Here is a 22,694-nt window from a genome sequence, read left to right on the forward strand (position 1 = left end):
AACATCCAAGTTGACTACCAACGATCCAGCCATAAATAGTACATCGGTTACCTACAGTACAGATAGCTAAAACGTTGTATTAAGTCATTAAAACGTTTAAGAATGCATGCTGATTAACCAATATCATGATATATTTTTACATACCTCATTGTGCATTGATGTGTTAAAAATTAAGACTTCTAATTGTCTTACTCTTCATAAACCTTTCCTTGCCATAAAACCATAAAGTATTCGTGTGAATCAGTGAGACTGAGACTAATAAAATGTTCTCAATTTTGTTGAAAATAACAAAAATATCATGAGAAACATTTGAATGTGGTGCCAAACATCAAAAGCCCTTCTTTTGTGATGACAGTGATACATTGTGTACAGTGATACAGAGTGTATCAATTACAGCAATGTGCTTCTGAAAATCTGATTTTGAATGGGTGTGTACTATGAATTAAACTATTATATAAAATGTGGTTTACAGTGTGTTCATACAATGTGCTTGTTACTCCATTTTCAGATGATCACTTTAGTCGTTTTACTTTGTTACATTCTATACATGTTTAATTTAATCCAAAATGTCTTGTTTGTAGAGTAAATTATAATATGACATTATGAAAATTGGCATTTTGTTTCTCTTGCATCATTCATCATAATAAGATCCAAGCTGTGGTTTATTCTAACACACACAAAAAACCTGCACTATATGCAATACAGGAAAACAGTGTTTATTGCATTAAGGGTGAACTTTATTTACTCAAAAGTATCAGTATACAGAGGAGAAGAGTTGTTCCTTTGGGTTGCCATTCATGTCATAGTTGTGCGCATTAATATCCTTCCTGTTCTGTTTTCGGCATTATCATCCTGGTGACCTTTGCATCCGTCTTTGGGAATAGGAATAAGCTTGATCAGGGTACTACTGGGATTTGTAAGTGCAATTTTAACAGCAACTCAGTGCTTGCATATTGGTTAAATACCTAAGCCTACAGCTCAGAAAGAACACTGGAAGCCAAGCTGCAGGTAAGCCCAGTGCCATCAGGCTCCACATTGATCTTCTTCACAACTCCATCTTCCACCAACATAGAATATCTGAAACACAGGATGACGTGCAAACTGATTTATATACATGGACATTACATGTACCAGTAAAGGACAAACACAGGCTACACTGCATCCATGTTCAAAATCACTCCCTTGTTTACTTATTCACTCGTCCTACTATGAACAGACACTCTCTATAACCAGTAGTTAACTCTATAGTGAGCATTAAAGTGAGGTTTATGAAGCACACGTATGAAGTCAGACAACTGGATTTTTTTGCATTTACTAAATTCAGTGCATTGCAAGTGATATTCTTAGTAAACAAACCCTTTATTTTTCGAGGGAGCTCTATGTCCATTTACAAATTCAATAAATATTCAATATGCACTATAATAAATAAGAGGAGGAGTGATTTCGGACTGATTAAAAAAAAAACAAAAAAACAATTGCAATCCATCTGCTACTGCAAAACTAAAATGGGCAAAAGGATCATTACCTCTTGGATCGCTTGTTTCCAAGTACCTGCACAATCTGATCATTGTCAAGAAGCAGGTCAACTGCCTAAAATGCAGAAAGAACAACACAGATGAGTACACACAGTCACATTAATTACAACTTCAATATACTAGTCATTTAGCTTTACCTTTGTAAAAGCTCCAGTAGGGTCAGCCAGCATTCGAACCTGCGGAAATATCAGCAGTAAGTTCAGCATTCTGGATATCAAAAAGTACATGAAATGTCGAATGACATCTGCTTTGTCATCAACCTGTCTATTCTTAAACAAGGCCACCAAGAAGGCGTGACGCAAAGAAACTGACATCCTCAACTGACTTAACAAGGCACAAGGATAATGTCAGTGAGTTTACTAGATATAAAGAGCAGCATAACTCATCTTTGCATTATCATTTACTGTGAGCATCTTATTGTCAAGGGAACAAAAAAGGTTGAGTGCAGTTATCATTTCTAAAATGCCTCTAGTATGCACACAGCACTTTAAATATAGTACATTTCCTTTTAGAAGATTGCTTGAATTGCCTACTGGTCTCTTCCACTTTATTCACACAAAATGGCGTTCAGGAATCCACAGCTATTTAACATCTATTTGACAAGATACAAGTATGTAGCACAAACCAATGTTACATACCACAGCATTTATAGCCTAGGCTAATTTGCGATGTCTGTCCCTAGATGGGCCTTTAAAATACATAAAAGTCAACAACAAATAAGAGAGACGGAACAAAACCAAATTCAACAAAAGGTGTGTACATAAAAAATGCAAAAGTCAGAACTCAACAAGAAAATGAAAACAAAATACAAGACACAAACTAATACAATAAAACATCACAAGAAAAGAAGTACCAAATCATTCATGACTACATGGCTGATCCATCTTTTAAAACACTTCAAGTTTGAGTTTAAATGATCTCATTCAGGATCCAGTTTGAGTTATATAGGTAAGGAAGTCCACATGTTGATCCCTGAACTGAAATAGCAGGGCACATTGCTATTCCCATTGGATGCTCCATGCATTACTGAATTTGAAGCTCTGAGTGGAACAACAAGGTCACTGAGCACCTGGGAAGCCTGCTTATGTATTGGCATTCATAGAGAAGTTTCAAGATTATGAGATTTAATAATATTTTCAAAACTTTCAACTTCATTTGTACATGGCAATTAATTAGATGTTATCAGCTTCCTGTCAAAAATTGTATTGCTTAGTTGTACATCATCATCCTTCCTTCCTGGAGATGCTGTTTATTATCTGTATGATGATAATATGTGGTCAGCTTTTACTTCATAATTTATCTTGAAGCAGGTTATCACAGAAATTGCTCATCACTCATACCTTGCCATCTGTTCCATGCTCCTTTCCCCAGGCCGCCATGACAAACGCATCATTGACTGAAATGCAAGCCACCTCCTGTATTCCTTTACTCTTCAAGTCCCCAGCCTGCTCCACAAAACCTGGGAGATGAGTCTGCAAGCAACAAGACAAGTACAACGTCAGCTGCTTCAAAGATGATTGTGCAACACACAGCAAACTGAGATGACAGTGTGAACTCAACCTTGGAACAACCAGGGGTGAAAGCTCCAGGTACAGCAAAGAGGACTCCCTTCTTCCCCTTGAAGAGCTGATCCATGGCCACCTTATTTCCTGGCTCCCCCTCCTGGACCTCCACTGCAGGGAGCTGTTCACCAACCTGTCGGGCATTGAGAAAACAAGACAGAAGATTCAGGTCGTCAATTTAAACTGTCCCCTATGAGAACCAACAGAGGTCTCAGTTGTCCCTGCTGCCATTAACATGCTGTTGTCTGTCGATTGCGGATATGGTTTGTTTACTTAACATTTTGATGAAGAATCTCCTTCTGAACTACTCTTTAATCTGTGTCATGTGGTTGTTGTCCATTTGTGTCTAGGTGTTTTGTGTGCTTTATATGCGTACTGGCTGCAAATTAATAAACCTGTAACAGACAATAAAGATACTTTGAAATCACACACGTTTACTAATGCTAGGAAATATATGCACATAATGCACAGCCACCTGGCCTTACCTTACCTTATTTAACTTGTGTATTCAGTTTTTCACAGCCCCTTCCCTCATTTAAATAATTCCATGTGTATATATTGTTTCTACTGTTTCCACTTGTGTATCTTGACTTTTTCTATTCTCCTTTGAATTTTAATAATTTGCTCACATATGAACACTTGGGTCAGTGGCCACTGGAGGGCGACAAATTACCACATAATGACGCATGTGTCTCGTTAAAATGGCCAAATGCCTTACATTGGCTTGCACTGCAGCCAAATTATCGCGATATTGTCAGATAACGCGAGAATGACGGGATTATGTTTCACAAGCAACCTCGCTGACAATGTGGGGGTTAAAATACCTCAAAATTGACGGGCGGAAATGTGAAACTTTAACACACTGATCGCTTAATAAAAGTCAATTTAACAAGGTAAAACAAAATGCATTGAACTTTCACGATGTTCTTGAAAGTATTTTAATAAAAAAAATAGTTGTAGGCAGGGAAGCTGTGAAGTTCAGGCACTGTCAGATAAACTAGTCAAACAAGTCCAACTTGGAGAATAAGTATGTGCTACACATGCATTTACTGACGATATATTAAATAAATTACAACCGGACAACACATGTTTAGTACATAGGGTTAGATATCAGTATCATCATCAGTTTCCGAGTGAGTTAGACTATAAAAGGCGGTGGACAAGCCTGCACGACAGCTGGTTAATCGTTGACAGTTTGCGATATGCTACGTTCGAAAACCAGTTGAGATGACAACCAAACAAATCCTTATCATTGCTAGGCAATAACTGTCATGGCGACGAATTTCAGGGGGACAGTTAGCTACAGAGCTAACGCGTGTAATCGTATATTAGCTATAGTAAATTGTCGGTGAAATACAACACTTCACCTCTTTCCCTCAGCCATGTAGCACTCATAGCTATCGTTAGCTACACGCATTAAAGTCCTACCTGAATCGGCATTCTGACAACAGGAGAAGTGTGTAACAGCCGGACGCGCTGGATAACACGGGTGCTCTTGGTGATGGTGCTAGTGATGGACAGCATTGCAGCTCGCTCTTTTATCAGCTAGCATTAAGAAATACCCTGCGGCAGGTTAGCAGGAAGCTAGTCTGTCCTTTTCTCTGCTGCGTTTCTGCTCTCTGACACAGCTCACGTTGACTTAACGTTGCTGTCACCCTATCTGTTACCTGCAAGAGAGAGTCGCACAGCGAGTTTGGCTGCTGGGACTTAACCTAACGTCCAGATTTGGGCCCGCTAAATCTTTATTTACTGCGCCATCTGCTAGCAAGAAGCCATGTCTAATTTGGTATTAGTTAGACTGAAGTTAAAGAGTTTTTTATTTGAAAGCAGCGGGTGGAGACATGGCAATTATAATAAAGAAAAGGTGCCTCTGCTTGGAAAGTGTATCTATATATTATCTATCTGCATGGATGAAATTTTGATTTCAGAGGTGTGTGTGTGTGTGTGTGGGGGGGGGGGGGGGGGGGGGGGGGGCCTCAAGTATCTTTAATAAAGCTCAAACTCTTTCAGTTCACTGTGTTTTCTAGTAGTTCTTCTAGTTTTCTATTGTTACTTTTAAGTTTACTGTTCCCTTTTTTGGTTTGACCTAACAATCATCAATTTTGATGATACGGTTATAGAGGAAAAAACTTAGTTTCAAAATTATCAAGAGTATGGATGTATCAAATCACATTTGTAATCCGAGGCTGACGTGACCCAGGCAGAACAAACGGCCAACATGTTAACAACAATTTACAGCGGCAGATTAACAGGCACTCTTGTCTCCTGGGTAACTAGCAGACCGGTGTGCAAGTCCTGGCGCTGTTTACAACCAGATGGAGTGACAGCGAGGACGGCCAATCACACAAGACAGCTTGTGGGCGGGGCTAAACTAAGGGGAACAGGCTTCAGCCTGAGCGGCCGTTTTCCGCTTTGCCTGACGCGTTTCTTTTGGACGGTAAAAATTGCAGGGGACAAAAACGGCCTTTTGAAAAAGTGCAGGGGACATGTCCCCTGTGTCCCCTGGTTACTTTATACTTTATTGGAGTATTTCCATTTTCTTCAACATTACACTTTTTCTCCGCCACTACATGTCAGAGGGAAACTTGTGTCTTGTAATAATATTTGTATCAGGGTATTTTTCATTGTAGTAGTATATTGTTACTTTATATAAATCTGGTGGCTTCATGCAAATAGGTGTGTTCCGTAGCAACGCTGTCATTGGTTGATTCAGCCATGACCACAGCCGCTGATTGGTTCGTCTCAAATAGGAGTCAATTATATCCAGAGCAAGATGGAGACAAAGATTTACAGTCAGAAATCCAGGATTGAGATTTGCTGAAGTCAGTAGGGGAGGGCTGCCTGTTTTTGCTGAACCCCTAGTTTTTATTTCAGTCATCGGAGGGTAAGGTTAGAAATTGTATTTTGGAGACCTTTAATTTCTTCAAGAGTCTATTGTTTATCTTTGGCCCACCCTGAGTCAATTGTTCTGTATGTCTGAGCTAGTTAATAATTCTGTATGTTTTAGCTATGAAAAGTAAATAAATCACATTTGGTATGTATTCAGCTCTCGTCTTTGGGGCTGCTTGGCACTTGGGAAGTTGTTAACACAATACTGCAGCCAGAGGTGCAGAAAATTAAGACACAAATACAGGAAGACAAATTGTTTATAATGGCAGTTTGGTCAGGTATTGTCTGGTATCAGACAAAATTGTAAACTGCTTACATATATATTTCCCAGGCTCAGGAACTGTATGTGAAGTTTTGAAGGAGAGTTTGTCCCAATGTGATACATGAACTGCATGGTCAAAAATCATTCAGTCATGAAGTTTACAGTTTCAACAGAAGTCTTCACCACGCTACCCCCATCTAATAAACACAAACACGCATACATAAATACACACAGGGAGAGATGACGAGACCAATGATATGTGGTGGTGGTGTGTCCATTTATTACACAACACAAAGCACCTACAATAATCCACTCCCCTTTGCGTCAGACAGTGGAAGATCTCACTTTTTTCACAGTGATTTTTATGTGGACATGTTTAGACAAGGACATCAAACTGTTTTATCTAAATGAAAAAAAAAATCTACACACAGAAATTCACAGCCAATATCACACACAAAAATAAAGCAGTGTCAACAAACAACAGTAAATTGAGTAAAAAATAGAATTTAATCATTTAAATAGTCTTTCAAAATACAAACATTGATTTGAACTTCTAAATAATATAACGTTTAGTAGCTATTCTTCATTATAACTGGCAATGTTAAATGTACACTGTGGCTATACAAGGAAATGTGTGAGGTTTGGTAATTTATTGTATTGCTCATTTATATTAATGCGCACATATTTAATAAAACTACAAATGACTGTATCGTTTTAACAGTGACACTGCAAATGACCCTGCCTTCACCCTAGCCCACCGTACCTAAAACATACTGGTATGCTAATGAAATGTATAAATGACCGAGTTAATCTGAAGAAAGTTTAACAGCTCAAATTCGTCCAAGATATCCATGTTTTTTTGCTTGCTAGATGATAAGCTGTAACTTAAGAACACAAAACCAAACCGGTAAATCGAGTGTGAGATATCAGTCCCTGCTCCACAATGCCAGCTGTTGCTATTATAACATCTGTGTTACAAGTTGAACCATTTTCAATTTTAACTGCCGGAAATGACCTCCAGTGTTTTCAAGCTGCACCATTATTCCTGTGAAACCGTACAAACTGTAGGCCTGCCCCTCACTTTGTACCGCAGGGCATCTCATAAAGCATTACTAATGAGCCATTTACACCCTCAAGTTTTGAAAACAAAGAAAAACTGTTTTCGCAACCGCAAAGACATTCAATAAACCCAATGTTCAAATTTAAGTTGACAAATCAAAAGATCAAGAATTACATTTGTCTCCACAGTTACTTGGCCATCTCTGCCTCCTGAGGTAGCCCTCTGCAGCTGCATCATGCCGCTAAATATAGAGCCATGTAAATTGATCCCTAAAATGACAATCAGCTTCAGAAAACACACAGAAAACTGCTTACATAAACAGAAAGAAAGAAAAACAATTAGTATTCATAACATCCTGAATGGAAAGCCTCATTTCAATACCAACCCACAACAGTGTCACAATGTAAATAAAATACCCTTAAATCCTAGAAAGGAGAAATGTATGAAAAAAGCAAGTTTCAAGTCTTTACAAATTTCAGAACACTGTAAGCTGCACACACATAATTGTAAATGGGGAATTTGTATCACGTTTGCTGGCTTTATTATTTTCCACTATAAATTGCATGTTTCTGTTTATTTAAATGGAACTGTACATGGCTGAAAGATTAATGACCCTTTGGCCACTTAATATTATATCTGATTTTAAGATCAGATAGTGTAGCTTTGCATTGCATGTGAAGCTTACTATAATGATCTTTTCTATTGTAAGTATACAAACCTGCTGAACAAGGACTCTCAGGATGTTCTCAAACAAGGTTTCAACATCCAAAACAAGGACGTTGCATAAGTTGCATTTCTTATTGTCCTGAGCCCATTGCGGGCACTTACAAATCAAAGTTCAACACATGTACATACACAAAGGAGGGATCTCTCAATTAAACAATTGAGATCATTTATGCAACGTTCTTCACGACTGCAGAAAATGCAGCAAAATCTCACAATCGACTATCAGTCATATGGATTAGTGTTATAGCCCACAAGTCAAATAGGCCAGACCGTTATCTTTGAACAGCACAGTCGCTGAAGTCAAAGACGGTGGTTAGATCTAGTGGAGGATCGTATAAAAAAGCAGATGAGGCATATGCATTTCTGTTCTAGCCACTGTTGTTTCCACGCTCTATTGTCAAAGAGTTGTGTTCTTCCCTGATCTCAGTGTAGCTCATTGGTTTCGACTGCAAACGAACGCACACTCTTACTTAAATGGAAGTCAGTTTTTTTGTGCTGCATTTGAATTTGCACAGAATATATTACCTTCCCAGTAGACCATTGTATGAGCACACAATCTTCATATACACTTCTCCATTGCACAACCTTTAATGAAAAATCTTGCACCTACTGCTTACATCAGTGGCTCCCAACTCCAGTATTTAACCCCCAACACAGAGGTGGTTTTCTCTCTCATCAGGTTTCTATATCTACACACCTGGCATCTCCAATAATCAGCACTTGGGGTCCCCAGAGTGGAGAACTACTGATGTATGTACACAACTATGTCTCACCATTTTATCCACATTTTTAATGTGACAGACAATAATCGAGTTGTTATATTGCTTTTAACATATTGCAAGTAATTCCTATGAATTTGCCTACAACGGCACACTAAACTATAGTAAATACAAGCACTCCATGTGCATGTCAATCTGACCCTATACTGGACCCTCGAGTCTTTCGCCAGATATGTTATTATGGCTTTCATGAGTAGATGTTGCATTATTTTTTAAAAAGTTCAGAAGCCACAGTCTGCTCTTTAGGTACCTAAATGTTTTTCTCCAGCGGTTATGCAACTGCAGATCAATGCCGTGATGGAACACACCATGAAAATAGTTAAAACTGAGAAGTATTCTGGCATTCATGTTAAATGTTTTCACTCTTTGAGCCTTTTACTGAAGCGTGGCAGTTACATCTTTCTGTAAATAACCAATTCCCACTAAGGGACATGAATACAGGAGCTTTTATTTTCTCATATTCTTTTCCTTTCTTCATATAGTCTATGGAAAAAGGGAAAAATTACCACTTTCCTCGTTATTAATTCTCTAATAAAATCCTTTCTCACAAACTGCTCATCCACTCTTGTAGACTAGATCTCTGTTGGGTCTTTCACTGCATCCTATTCAATTCTGCTGCTTTCCACTCTAGGGAGAGTCCATCATGGCTTCCAGCATCTCCAGGAATAGTTTGTGCATGGGTACACCACCACGGGTCTTGATGCTGTAGAAGGTGGTAAGAGCACGACCTGCAGTCTGTCGGAGAAGAGGCAATGTTAAAAGGAGGCGTCCTGCCCGCTGTGGGTCGTCTGGGCGCTGCTGACATTCCAGCTCCAGCAGGGCCTGGTGGAGGAGGTCCCGCAGCTTCTGCACAGCCTCCATGTCCTCAATGTAAACAGAGTCTGACGGAAGAGCAGAGAGCATATGGTAAAGCACTGTGTAGGTGTTTACATTTTCTCAGCTTTTGCCACACGCTTCAAAGAAAGCCTCATTAAGCCAGAAACTATCTAACTGACCACAAATACAAACGACAGCAGCCTTTATTTACACAGTAAACAGTGGATTTGTAGTGCAAGCAGGACATGTTAGATCAGAGATACTCAGCTTGCTTTGCCCGGGAGCCACTTTTGCAAAATGACAAAAAAAAAAACAGGGGCTAGTAAATAAACAAACATAAATGATGTTTATCAGCCCTGGACAGTTTAGGCGTACACAGGGGTGTTTCTAGGATTTAAAAAAATGCTGATTACAATTCACACTGCATATTAACATGCAATGTATAAAAATAAAATTCCCCAGAGTGAATCAATTTTTTTTATTGTGAATTAGAATATGGTCCGCAGGCCACTGAGCACCCTATCGCATGCAAAGTAAGTTGAGTATCACTGTGTTGGATGATCTGCTGTTGACAGTAAACATGAGCGAATCTTTAAGGAAATACAACCAAAAGGTTACTGAAGAACTGACTGATGACCTTGCAGCAACTATTAGACTCATTTCTGCTCTACATTTTCTGCAGTGACAGATCTGCTGGCCTAAGACTAGAACACAAAAACTCTGCACTGGCAGGACAAAATCTTTCTCCTGCGCATAATCCCATCAAGGTAAAAGAAAAAAGGACAGCAGTCACTGTTTGCACCCATTCCAGTTATTCACTGTTTTTGTTTTTTGTTTTTTTAGCAGTTAAATGAGAAGTAATTACAGTTACATATTGAAGGACATACAATCCCACAATTCTAGACAATATAATACAAGAAGAGCGAGAGAAGTGAGAAGAGAGCTCTCTCCCTCCCCTCTCTGCTGAGAATGTTCGCTCGACTGTTTTCAAAATGGCAGCTGGGTCGCAAACTTTCTCATTTTACAGCTTAACAGTACACTAAAAAATGTTTCTGAAACATTTAAGGTAAAAATAGGCAATGCTGTAACAGAATCTTGAGTCGTATTTGATCAGCGCTGCCTAGTTTGACCGCGGTTCACGAGCAGTCATCAACATGATTGACATGTGCATTAGAAACTACTCTGCTCCGATTGGTTGTTTTCATTTGGGCACAGAGGATCACAGATTATGTCTCCTGTATTACTGTCAGGATATAGTGACAGTTTAGTAAATACGACAAAAATGTATTTGTATAAAAGTTACCAACTGTAGCAGGAAAGCATACACTATTCAGTACACTTAACTTAAACTGATGGTGTCTAAATAGTTTTTCTTAAAACTGTTTTGGAAAGTTTTTGTTTGTTTTTGGGGGTCTTTTTACATTTCTGGTCATTTAAGTGGCTGTGGTTTGCAGTGCTGTTGAAGTGCATTCCTTTATGCTGACATTATATCAAAGAAGGTAAACTGAATATTTCAAACACATCTCAGCATAAAACACAATACAATTCAGCAGCAGCACAATCTGCAGCCTCCAAAATGATCATAAAGTATAATGAACACCTCGTTTAACAAAAACTGAACAGTATAACCTACATTAAGGCAAATTTCATTGCAGGGCTGCTGTAAAATTCTGCATTAGAGTGAGCTATAAACTACATAATTTAATGTCTTTAATAAACTGGAAAATGAGTGTACTTTTTCATATACACTGTACATTAGTTATGTGCATGGTTTCCCAAGAAATGTGTTAGCGGCTGTGGTGAGCACTGCCCCTTAATAAGCGTAACATTATATTTGATAAAAATGTAATAATTTCCCCTGACATGAGCAGAGTCTTTCATGGTGGAGTCATCTTACCATACTATTTCAGGCACGATAAAAAGGCTGCAGGAAACCCTGATATGATCAATAATAACACTACAGAAAGACTGCTTTAAAGTAGTTTCAGTTCAATCTAATCATGACAGTTGATAGTGTTAAAGTTAGGGTAAGCATTATTTTGGAAAAGGCAAAAACTACTGAAACTGTTGAACTACACAAGTATTAAGTACCTGAGTTAGTGAGTGCGATGGCTTTTAGCATGACAAATTCCTCTCGATCCACGTTTAGCGCCCGGAAACGGCGAGCAAGTTGACTAATTGCTGCATTTAGCTCCGTCAGTCCTGCAACACGTGACATCTCCTCATCAAGGACAAAATCCTCCGCGAACACCACCTCGTCCTCACAGCCGAGCGAGCGGTACGCTACACCCAGCACCAGCACCTCCAGCCACACTGACTGCAGCACAGACATCTGGTCGGCTAGAGACAGCGACAGGAAGCCTGCAGTTCAACAGACAGACAGACAGACAGACAGACAGACAGACAGACAGACAGACAGACAGACAGACAGACAGACAGACAGACAGACAGAGGGAGAGGGATTTAAATGAAGAGGAGAAATGTAAGGTAATGTCTGGGACATTAAAAATTTAAAAATTAAAATGAAAAAAAGCTTCTGGTAATGAAGTTATGTAACTGTAGTGTGGTTTAACGTTAGCTTTTTAATTCCTCTTAAAAGTGGTGTTCTTTTGTGATGATTATCTTGCTGAAACAACATGTATGCATCATAAACTTTTGTTTGCCACAATATTTTTATTTCCTGCAAAGATCCAATCCAATATCCCATTGGCTTCTTGTCAATGAAGCCAGGGTGATTCCAACCTCTGGTGGGCCTAGAAACAAAACATCATCCCTGCAGCATCCGCTTCATTTTGTTGCACTAATCAATTAATCTGTTTAGCCTTTAGAATCAGGTCAATACAGGTCATTTATAATAGTCGGTATTACAGTTCTGTGAAAATAAATCAAGAAGCCTGACAGGAACATGACACAGCACGTTTCTTCCTGTTGAGATTGGATAACTACATCTCTTCCACTGCTGCCCTGCTATCACTGTTTTATCTTCTCTGCATCTCTTACCAGGAATGTGTTTGGCCCAGCCAATAATGACAACCAGCTCCCGGTCAGCAAGGTCACAAAGGGTGGTGAGCGTGCGCTGCGCTGTGTCAGGCTGCAGAGGGTCAGGCATAGCAAATAACTTTTCTGGCTCGGCCACTAGAAGGTGGGACACAATGATGTGGGAGGAACCTATGTCACAATAGACAAAAGCAATGGATTAATATGATGCACAGATTTAAAAAAGGCAGGCTAAATTCATAACACTCAAAATATCAACTTATAAACTAAAACAATTTTGGTTTACATAACATGCCACTCTGTACATATTAACTGCAATCTATATCTTCATGCAGCAAATTTCCATTTACCCATTTCAAATTTGGGTTTAGCCTGGGCCTGCAAACTGACATCTTTACAACTACAGCCACACTTCAGTAAATCAGGGGCACCAAGTTAGTTGCGCTGACCCATTTTTTTTGGCAGTAGAGGGCACTGTTTTCTAAACAATTTCTAATGTGATGTTTTTGAAGTGTTTCATTTGCGGCCTGTGTGCTCTGTGCACCTCATGTTTCTCCCAGTCTGCATGTCTCGGATTTTTTGGAAGGAGCACTTTGGGATCCTCAAGTTTTAAAAAGACACTAAAAATTCACCTCAGAGCAGATGAACTCTCTACCTCCCAACTGCCGGCTACCCGACTAAGCTTAGATTTGTGATTACGAATTACTTTATTATTGCCTTGACATTGCTGCTGTTTCCAGATGCATGTAGCTTGTCAGCACACTATCTCACAAGCTCACAAGTTGTGAATGTGTTGCCATGTAGAGGTGTATAGAGATGCCATTACCTGTATTTGTGTCTGTATGACAACCAACTAAGGTACCTGTCTCTAAATCTGATAAATCAGGATATAAATCATAAATCAGATAAAGACTGGAGGTGTGCATGGTTTATGCCGTATGTCACGATTAATCGGGCCATTTTATAACCTAATATTCATTGCCAATGCAATTTTTGTACCTTCAAAGCATCTCATTTATTTCATAATGGTATATTATTAATTCTGAAATATATTTTCATATCCCCATACTACATTTACATTATTTAAGAAACAAATGCTTACATTTTTTCTCTTCGAATAAAAACATCGGTTCAAAGCACAATGTGATGCAGTAGAGAAACGTAGGCCAATGTGGTGCACGGTTTTGAACTTAAGTTGGACACCCCCATTTTTTACAATTTAATATACACCTTGAAGCTCATGAACACACCAAAGTCAGAAGAAGGACATCCCAACTGAGGAAAGGGCCATCAGAGGAGCATTGAGTGCACTGCTAGCTCTCTGCGAGTGCCACTCTAGCTGTAGTAGTATTACACTATGTTGGCTGTTGTAGAACAAAACACTATTGATAGGACAGGAATATAAATCCCACCTTTTTCACTCTCCTTTGTCAGTGGTAGAGGGGCACTCTGGTATGTTGCATTCTCCACTTCAGGGCGTCTTTTGTACTTCTGTCTTCCACCTCTGACCCTATCAAGACGAACTCCTGCGTTGGGAAAACACAGAATAAGTATATACTATATTTAAAAGATCAGATTCAAATACAGCATCAAAGACTGGCAGCAGAGCTTCAGCATAAACACCACGGACACTCACCCTCTTTCAGCATGCCTACTTTGAGGCACTTGGTGAAGCGGCATGCCTGACAAGCCTTTCTGCGCCTCTTAGTGATCTCACACTCATTCGATGCTGGACAGCTGTATTCAATGTTACCTTTATGGGAGAACAGAAAATATAAATTTAAATATGAAAACCACCTTCTTCCATTGCTTAAATCTTTCTGATTTTAAACATATGATCTTCTCAAGGTGGAAATCCCACAAACTAAGCTGCCCACCACATGTCTCAGTATGCATACAGTGCAACACACACCTTGGATGGTTCTCTTGAAGAACGCTTTGCAGGCCTCACATGACGCCACGCCGTAGTGGTAACCCGAGGCCACATCCCCACATACTAAACACAGCCTCTTCGGTAGCGTGCTCAGGGCGTACTTGCATCGCCCCGCTCCGTTTCCAGTGGAGCCCTCCTCTGCCCCATCCCCGCCCTCGTCTTTGAAGTGGCAACGCAGAGCCGGTGTGTAGAGTGGCGGGGAGTAACGTTTAACACCGTCTCCTCTGGTTCCTCCACCTCCACTGTGAGAGGAGTCTGAGGAGGCCCCGCCAGGGCTGGTCCGACCTCCCCCTCCTCCCTCTGGACTGCTCGGTTCTGCCTTTATGTAGACATCCGACCGACGCTCCCTGGAAGACATGATGTCTGGAGGGGAATAAATAAACAGCACAAATGATACATGCAACCTTTTTACCTCCCTAATTTCACTTATTCAGGTACGAGTGGCAAATTAAGGCGCTTTGTTTCCTTTTCATCTTTCCCAATTATGGTTATTGGATTGAGTAACTTTTACTGACTTGCTCCTACTGCCATCAAGAAAGAACCGCTGTACATTTATTCAGTATTCTGCATCATTTACTTTTATTGTCTTTTAAATTGCCTTCATGTCACAAAAAAACAAAGATTAGATTATAATATATAAGCAGGTAAAAAGAACATGCAGACTTATATTTTCAAATTGTTGTTGTGTCTTTTCTCAGTTTAAATAAATCTTATGGGAGTCAAATATGTAGTTTAAGTAAGAAGAAAAAAGGAGGCTAAAAGGCAAAACTTTGAACTGAGACTGAGAGATCTGTAGTGTAAATGTTGCCTTGCCATGGTGCATTCAGACCAACATCTAAAATCAGTTTAAGCCCAATTTACATATGCTAAACACCCTCAGTAACAGCGAACCACTAACCTGTGGCTACATCACATTACGATCATGGTGAGTGTACTTTGCTGGAAGCACAGATTTTGCGTGCCAACATGATAAAAGGTCTACTTGTTCCACTTCTTGGTTCTTAGTTCCTGTGTTGTCTGGGTTATTTTTCCCCGAGTTATGATCAAAAACAACTTATTTTCACCAAAACAGAACCTTTCATGCTTAACATAAACGAATCAGTCCTCGAATCATCCTCACAGTGTGAAGGCTTTGTCTCTGACATTTCTAGACATTAAAATAGCCAAGGTGACTGGATGAAGGTCGCTATGCTCATAAACAGTGACCGCTGTTCCCTCTTCAGACACATAACTTACATTCAAGCAAGGTAGTAAGAGTACTGCGGCATGCTGCCTGCCTGCCAGAAGCTGGCTATTGTTCTCAATGTAATTACAGGAACAGGCGTGGTAAGTACTTCATTTTTATGATGAAATTAAATATATATGTTGACGAATACAAGGACAGAGATGGCTATTGATGGCCATCAATAAAAAAACAGAGAGCATCAAACTCAGAATGTGTGTATTCAAAAAAAAAAAAAAGAACATTAAATATCTTGTCTTTCTATTAATCAAATGTTGGGTGAAAAGGAGTTGTATTGTATTGCATTCCATTTTTCGGTATCCCAACTTTTTTTAAATTATGGTCGTATGTATTGCAAAAATAACTTTTTAAATAAGAACAAAATCTGAGGCACAATTTCAACATCGCAGGGGACATGAAAAGTTTCCAAACAGCCACTTTCTCATCACTGACATTAAATCTATCTCTTAATTACTGCAATTTTCCTATTTCAACTTATCTCAAAGGTGACAGCAACAAACAAATGCTACTCAAAGTCATGGAAACACTTTAAAACACACATTCATTCACACACACACTGCTGATTGCTCAGTTTCAGTATCAAAGGTCAAGATTGCAACAAATGTGAAAATCAAATTGCAACAATGTTCGGGCACAAATGTTTTATGATTGGATTGGGTTGAATAGATTCAAAAGGCAGCCTAAAAGTATACTTTCATAGAAGTAACAACATTATGACAATCAAAAGAAGAGATTTCATTTCTTAAGTGAGTGTGTAGTTTTGACTTTTCAAAATCAGATGCAAAGCGAATACAGAGCAAATTGAATGGTCAGTTCCTCAAGAGTAATACCGTTTCTTGCTTTTAAGATGCAACTTGACTTTCAGTAACTTAATTTTAATGTCAAGTGTCGGGGTTCCTTATTTCAATCATACATTGCATTTATTACAAATAGGATAATTAGCCTAAATCATTGTTTGACATATTATGTAGTTACATGAAATGGGCATCTACGTGAGGTGTTTTCTTGCACATCTCATACTCATACTCTCATACTTTTTAACCATAATTGCACTATAACATCACAGTATTATTTGCATTTATTTTGTACTACTTCCAATATCTATCTCACATGTATTTATGTACAGTGTAAAAGAAGTTATATCCCCACTCACATCCATCTCTGTGGATCCAGGTGAGTGAATATTTGTACTCACTACTCTACAACCAAATAATGGTAATTAATTCAGAACATAGATCTGCCTCCCTTTAATCCTCCCTAATATAAAGGGGACCCAGCCAGTACATGCTGTAGCCAAACAAAGACTAATAGGTCACGTTTCATTATACGGTCAGAGATGAGTAAATGACAGAAACGTCGATTCCAGTGACCTTACATTGACTTCATCAACAGCACTTTAGGGATCAGAAAAATTGGTAAATGGGATCAACAAAGGGGCATAAATTGTAGTGTGTCTCTGCGCTTCAACTCATCAATAGATGCATTAATTCAGAGCCGCACTCTGACGATAACGCTCTCGTTCCAACTTAATAGAGGACGATCTCTGCAGCCTAAATAGAACCAATCCAGTTACAACCTGAAAGTGCTTTGTGACTTTCTTGTGTGTACACTGGCAATACACTGCTATTACCAACCCATTTTTCCCCGTTTATCAGTTGGCCTGATAATCCAGTTGCAGCCTGGGTATTTACAAAGTGTTGCAATGTTTAAAATGCAGTACTTATGGTCGGTTCAGTGCTCCAATCCCTCACCCTGCCTGCAACGAAAAAATTACGTGCAGTTACACGTTCTGCACACACTGGTATGGATTATTGACGTAATCAAACACATTTATTGGTGTTTGACATATTTAATAGACTAGATATAATGTTTTATTTACATGCAGTCTTTTAAACATATCAACTACCACCCTGACTACAAAAATATCAGTCAACAATCTGTGCGATTATGATATATTATCAGAGCTCAGTACAGACAGAAAAACGATTTTCTGTGCTTCAATACACATAAATATTACTAATAAGTTACTATATTTTACCTTGTCTGTTAAATATTTTTGCCTCGATGCTTTACAGTCAGATCATCTACTTTGATATGTAAAACTTTGCAATATCAGGCACATAAACTGGGATCAAAACTCACTGAAAAAAAACAAAACAGGAAGGAGGCTCTGGTTGCATTTATTCTATGATGCCATCATCCAGTTCCTGGTGTCAACATGCAAACAAAATGTCACAGAGTGGAGGATTTGCTTTTGCATACACGCAATACTAAATGTAATACAAGGAAGTATGGCTGCAAATAAAGACTTTTTATATCCTGGGTTCAGACCACTGAAACTGAAAACCTGCTCCAAATACCACTCACTGCAAATCAAGTATGTCTTTTATCATATTTATTGCTGCAACTGATAATCCAGTCCTGTAGTAGGTGGCAGTCCACACTTTCTTTGGAGTTTGCCCCCTCTGGACTTGATAGTAGCACTGTTTAGCATACAGCAAGGGGGTCACAGCACACTTGCCTGTTTAAAGTTTAGCTCACTTTGCCTGAGTTAACAAGCTCAGTGAATGGATCAGCCAGTAACACCAGGACTGGTACACGAGCCCAGATAATCAATTGGATTTTTTTGCTCAGACGTATTGAAGCAGAGTACACAACTGTACCATGTGCACCACTGGTCAGCTCGACACCTCCTCTGGCACATGAGGAACATCGGTGTCAGCTCAGAAAATGCTCAAAAGCAAGCCACAGTAGCTAATGGTTACGATTTGTTTGATTAAAAGGAGATTAAACAGTGCTCACAACCAGCTGATGTGTGCTTAAACACTTTGTTATCTCTTCAGTCACCACAGAAACGTGTCGTGTGTACTGTACACTAATGTACCAGCATGTTTTGAGTAGCGTTAGCATTAGCTTCAACACATTATGATAACTGCAGGTTAGCTACCCTTAGCTAACTAAGCTAGCAGAGGCTAGCTTTAATCCCGACTCTCCTGCTGGGGCCGGGGTTTATTTTTGTCACTCTAACCCGGACTAGGCTGCATCTTACCTGATAACGGTGACTAGTACAGCACTTAAGTCTCCCCGCGGCGTGAGATCATGGCACAGGTCTGACAGAAAGTCGGTTTCCAGACTGCCAGCGTCTGCTAGCTTTGTGTTGGATGTGTGTGTTGAGATGGGCCGGGCTACAGTCGGCTTTCTCAAATAGCTGCTAGATGATAATGGTTGAATATACTGAAGCTCAGTCACATTAGGGTCAGGGGTCACTCTGGAAACACTCTGATTCTCTTATCCCACTAAAGCAGTCTTCATCAGTGTTTAACTGCCAAACATGTTAGTAAACATTTGTTATATTATATATATATATATATATATATATATATATATATATATATATATATAGCCTATATAATGGATTAGCCAAGCATATAGTCTAGAATGCCACAAAAGACAGATTAAGATTAATATTGGTGATATTGGATTAATATGATCAGTCCTAATTTGATACAGACCAATAAGATGCCTGGAAAGTTCAGAAATCAATTTACTATCTGTTAGGGCTGGGTCTATTGGTAATATATAAATATCATGATATGAGACTTTATATCATCTCATATCACAATATTCAAAATTGACCAGGCTGTTCTAGCTGTACTATTATGATTATATCTAGGTATATGGTACAAAAATTATCTCCATATCACGCAGCCCTACTGACAGTGCATGAATCCAAAGTCTGGACACACTTTGCCTGACAGAATACAAAAGAGATTCCTAATGATGAATGACTGGTGACTTGCAATTATTTAACTGGTGTTAATTTGTTTTGCAAATAAGGAAATATCACGCTTCTTAACGTTGTGTTAGGCACACGTTTTGATTCTGTTCAACAGAAATTGCATTAGAGAGCTTATTATTTTTCCAAGACTGCATACAGCATCCCTAAAAACACAGAATTTCAAAGTTATGGAGTCATTGGGTCCCTTAGACTAACACTTCCCTGCTTTTTTCTCCTCACACTTTTGATTTTGGATATTTTCACATTTATTTATACTGCTTTTGCAAAGAGCAATCCTCTCTCCCCTCCGTACACTCCTTGTCCCTCATTTATCCATGACATCTCTCTTTTGGTGTTTTTTTAAAAAAAAAGACATTAACATTGGCAGCCAAAGGTCTGTCCCTGCTTAACAAGAATGCACTTGATAAATAACAGACATAGTTGTAGTTGAAGCATATGATTATATTTCATTAAAAGGGGATGTAAACACATTACCTGTTTGTTGAGGTGGAGTTTGAAGCCTATATACTTGTGACTCCCAGTGGAAGCTCAATGAAGTGGATGTTGCTTTGGGTTGAAGTATGCACTTATCAGGACACCTGCAAAGTAAGCAAACATTTTTAGTGCCATTGCAGTATTTACAGCCAAGTTACTATCCATTATCCTGCCTGCAATTTGAAAATTCATTGTTCTGTACAGTACAGAACAGTACATATTGTTCAGCCTCACAATAGTCATGCTGTCTGAGGATAAAAATTATAAAAGATTATAAACAGCACCAGATGCAAGAGAGAAAACCTCTATATCTGCAATAGTTTTGTTTCCTCAGCGATGTGCATGGTCGTAACAATGATTTGTCCTTCCTGTAAATACATATTCCACTGTATCTACCCAGATTTCTGCACCCTGCACGAGTACCCTCCCCCTTGCGCTGCGTGACACACTCCAAAGGTCACAGTCACAGGAATGCTTGAAGGACAGACAGAGTAAAGCCAACACCTTGTCCCTCACTCACACAAAGTCATAGGCTGAAGTTTGATGATAACTCTCTGTAAATAATTAAAGAGAAAAGTTTTAAAATATGTTCAAAACTCCATTTGATGCAACATCATTTCAGTTACTCTTTAAAGTGTATATACGACTACATATGGTTTTGGAGATCTTTAAGAGTAGACAGCAGTAAATGCCATATTGAAGAAAAGAGTGACCACAGTTTTTCTTTAGAACTGATGAAAAAGCACAACTTTTTTTTTAAAGTGACACTTCAAAAAGGACAATTAATTTAAAATAAAGACGCAGATGTAGATTTTTTTAATTGGCATAATCTCTAATAATTCCTTTATCTAATTGTGTCATCTCTTAATACACTTCAAGTCTGACTAAAAGCACAGAGACCAGTCCTTCCTTCATGTTAGTGGTTTCAAAGCTTTCTTATCATACTTTTGTTCAGGGTGGGATCTTTATTTGTTTTTTTGTCACCGATCATGCATCACACTGGCTGTTCATAAAACTCAGTTTGATGGTTTTAAATGCGGCGCGCTGTGGAGACGGCGAGAACAGCACCGAGGGGTGACCTTGTCTACTGATCTCGGACCGGTGAAAGGTTAATTGCCATAGTGGATTATGCTTTAAGATCAGTGACCTCAATCCCGGTCCAGCAGGCTCGGTGTCTTGCATAGTTCAGTGTGTTAAGACAGAAAGAAGAATAACTCAAGAGGTAGGGGTTAAAATACATACATTAAAAAAAACTAAAGTGTGTTGAAGAAGTGCTGGGCGTCATTATAAGCCCATGCAGGGACCTCCGGTGAGCCATACAGAGACAATTATACGCTGCATCTCATCCAACCATGGCCCTGCAGTCTCATTTACTCCATAAGTAACCATGCATCCCATTTATTAAGGCATTTTGTGGGTCAACGGCGAGTAGAGCGCCACATTGAGTGTTGTAGCGTGTGTTTTTTTGTTTTTTTGCGTGAATTAGTCAGAGGGTAGTTCATGAGGAGGACGCTTTTGCTACAAATTATTACACAATGTCCTAAATATTTATTCAGTAGCTGGTGCCCCCTACCCCCAATATCGTGGCCACGCGAACTTCGCTCTGCCAGGCGAACCGTGCATGCACATCAGGCTACCGCTAAGACAGCTGACATCTCCGCACACACATTAACAGCAGCCCGAGCCCACTGTCTGCTCTATCTTTGCATTGCAGTGGCAAGTAAAGATACTTACAGGGAAATGTAAAAACATCGCAGGGTTGTTTTTTTAATCTGAAGTCAGTCAAGTCTTTGCGGCTGGCAAGTCCACAGTCGGTTTAACCGGTTTAACGGCGCTGTCCAAGCCTCGTTGGAGGGTTCCTCACATCGCATCACTACGTTACCGTGTTAATAAAGGTGATAACAACAACCGGCTACACACTGTCTTGTCCGTCTGTTCGGTTCCGTACACTGCTGTTATAAATCCTCGTCCCTTCGCTGCCACAGCTGAGGTTGTAGTTGGACATCAGCAGCGAGACTTGAAGCGGAAAAAAAGCTTCACAATAAAACTTTGTTGATTCGGTTAACATTTTAACTTCTCTCTAACCAAGCAACGACCTCATGAAAATGCTATGTATAAAATGACAGAATCACCATCTACTGCCTAGATGTGAAACATGCTCAAAAGAATCGTATAGCTGCTAATATTACAAATATTTACACAAATCATGGTTTTATTTGCACAGGCTGCCAAACATCCGGTTCCCTCGAGCTTCTTCTCGCTCGCTTGACGTAGCCCAGTGACGTAGCCTCTATCCCGTGTCTTTTCTCCTCCCTCTCCCCCAATTTGCGTCTCCTGTGTCTCCGTTACGTCCGTACGCACCTTCCACTAGCGTCATCAGCATTATAATAAGGGGCCTGCAACTCGTGAAAAAAATATGACCCAGTCTCATAATCCGTATGTAGTAAGTGTGTATTTATTAAGAGTTTTGATTTTAGATCAGATATGTAGAAATATGTTCTTGCAGCAGCATTTCTAAACAAAAAATATGAAATTCCCACTGTGACTTTTTTTTTAAATCTATTTTTATTATTGGCCTTATTTTGCATTGTCTCCTCATGTAGTTGCTTTGTTATTTCT

The 22,694-nt window shown here is 39.3% G+C and overlaps 2 protein-coding genes across 3 annotated transcripts; both read right to left on the minus strand.

The window, feature by feature from the left end:
* Positions 1-698: 698 nt before the first annotated feature.
* prdx5 (peroxiredoxin 5) lies at positions 699-4,970 on the minus strand. The gene is made up of 6 exons (XM_059351590.1): positions 4,526-4,970; positions 3,096-3,230; positions 2,876-3,007; positions 1,673-1,711; positions 1,526-1,590; positions 699-1,077 (listed from the first exon to the last, which is right to left on the minus strand). Exons 1-6 carry the CDS (start codon positions 4,619-4,621, stop codon positions 972-974), a joined length of 573 nt encoding a protein of 190 aa, XP_059207573.1. The 5' UTR covers positions 4,622-4,970; the 3' UTR covers positions 699-971.
* A 1,536-nt stretch (positions 4,971-6,506) lies between these two features.
* esrra (estrogen-related receptor alpha) lies at positions 6,507-22,044 on the minus strand. 2 transcript variants are annotated; one of them, XM_059351573.1, is made up of 8 exons: positions 21,810-22,044; positions 20,076-20,179; positions 14,539-14,922; positions 14,263-14,379; positions 14,039-14,152; positions 12,630-12,797; positions 11,721-11,990; positions 6,507-9,694 (listed from the first exon to the last, which is right to left on the minus strand). In XM_059351573.1, the coding sequence occupies exons 3-8, from the start codon at positions 14,915-14,917 to the stop codon at positions 9,441-9,443; spliced, it is 1,302 nt and encodes a 433-aa protein (XP_059207556.1). In that variant the 5' UTR covers positions 14,918-14,922; positions 20,076-20,179; positions 21,810-22,044; the 3' UTR covers positions 6,507-9,440. The 2 variants fall into 2 exon arrangements, with proteins under 2 accessions (XP_059207556.1, XP_059207557.1); XM_059351574.1 differs by lacking the exons at positions 20,076-20,179; positions 21,810-22,044 and adding an exon at positions 18,852-19,136.
* Positions 22,045-22,694: the final 650 nt, after the last annotated feature.

Source organism: Centropristis striata, chromosome 15, assembly GCF_030273125.1.
Source record: "Centropristis striata isolate RG_2023a ecotype Rhode Island chromosome 15, C.striata_1.0, whole genome shotgun sequence".
NCBI classification, from domain to species: domain Eukaryota; kingdom Metazoa; phylum Chordata; class Actinopteri; order Perciformes; family Serranidae; genus Centropristis; species Centropristis striata.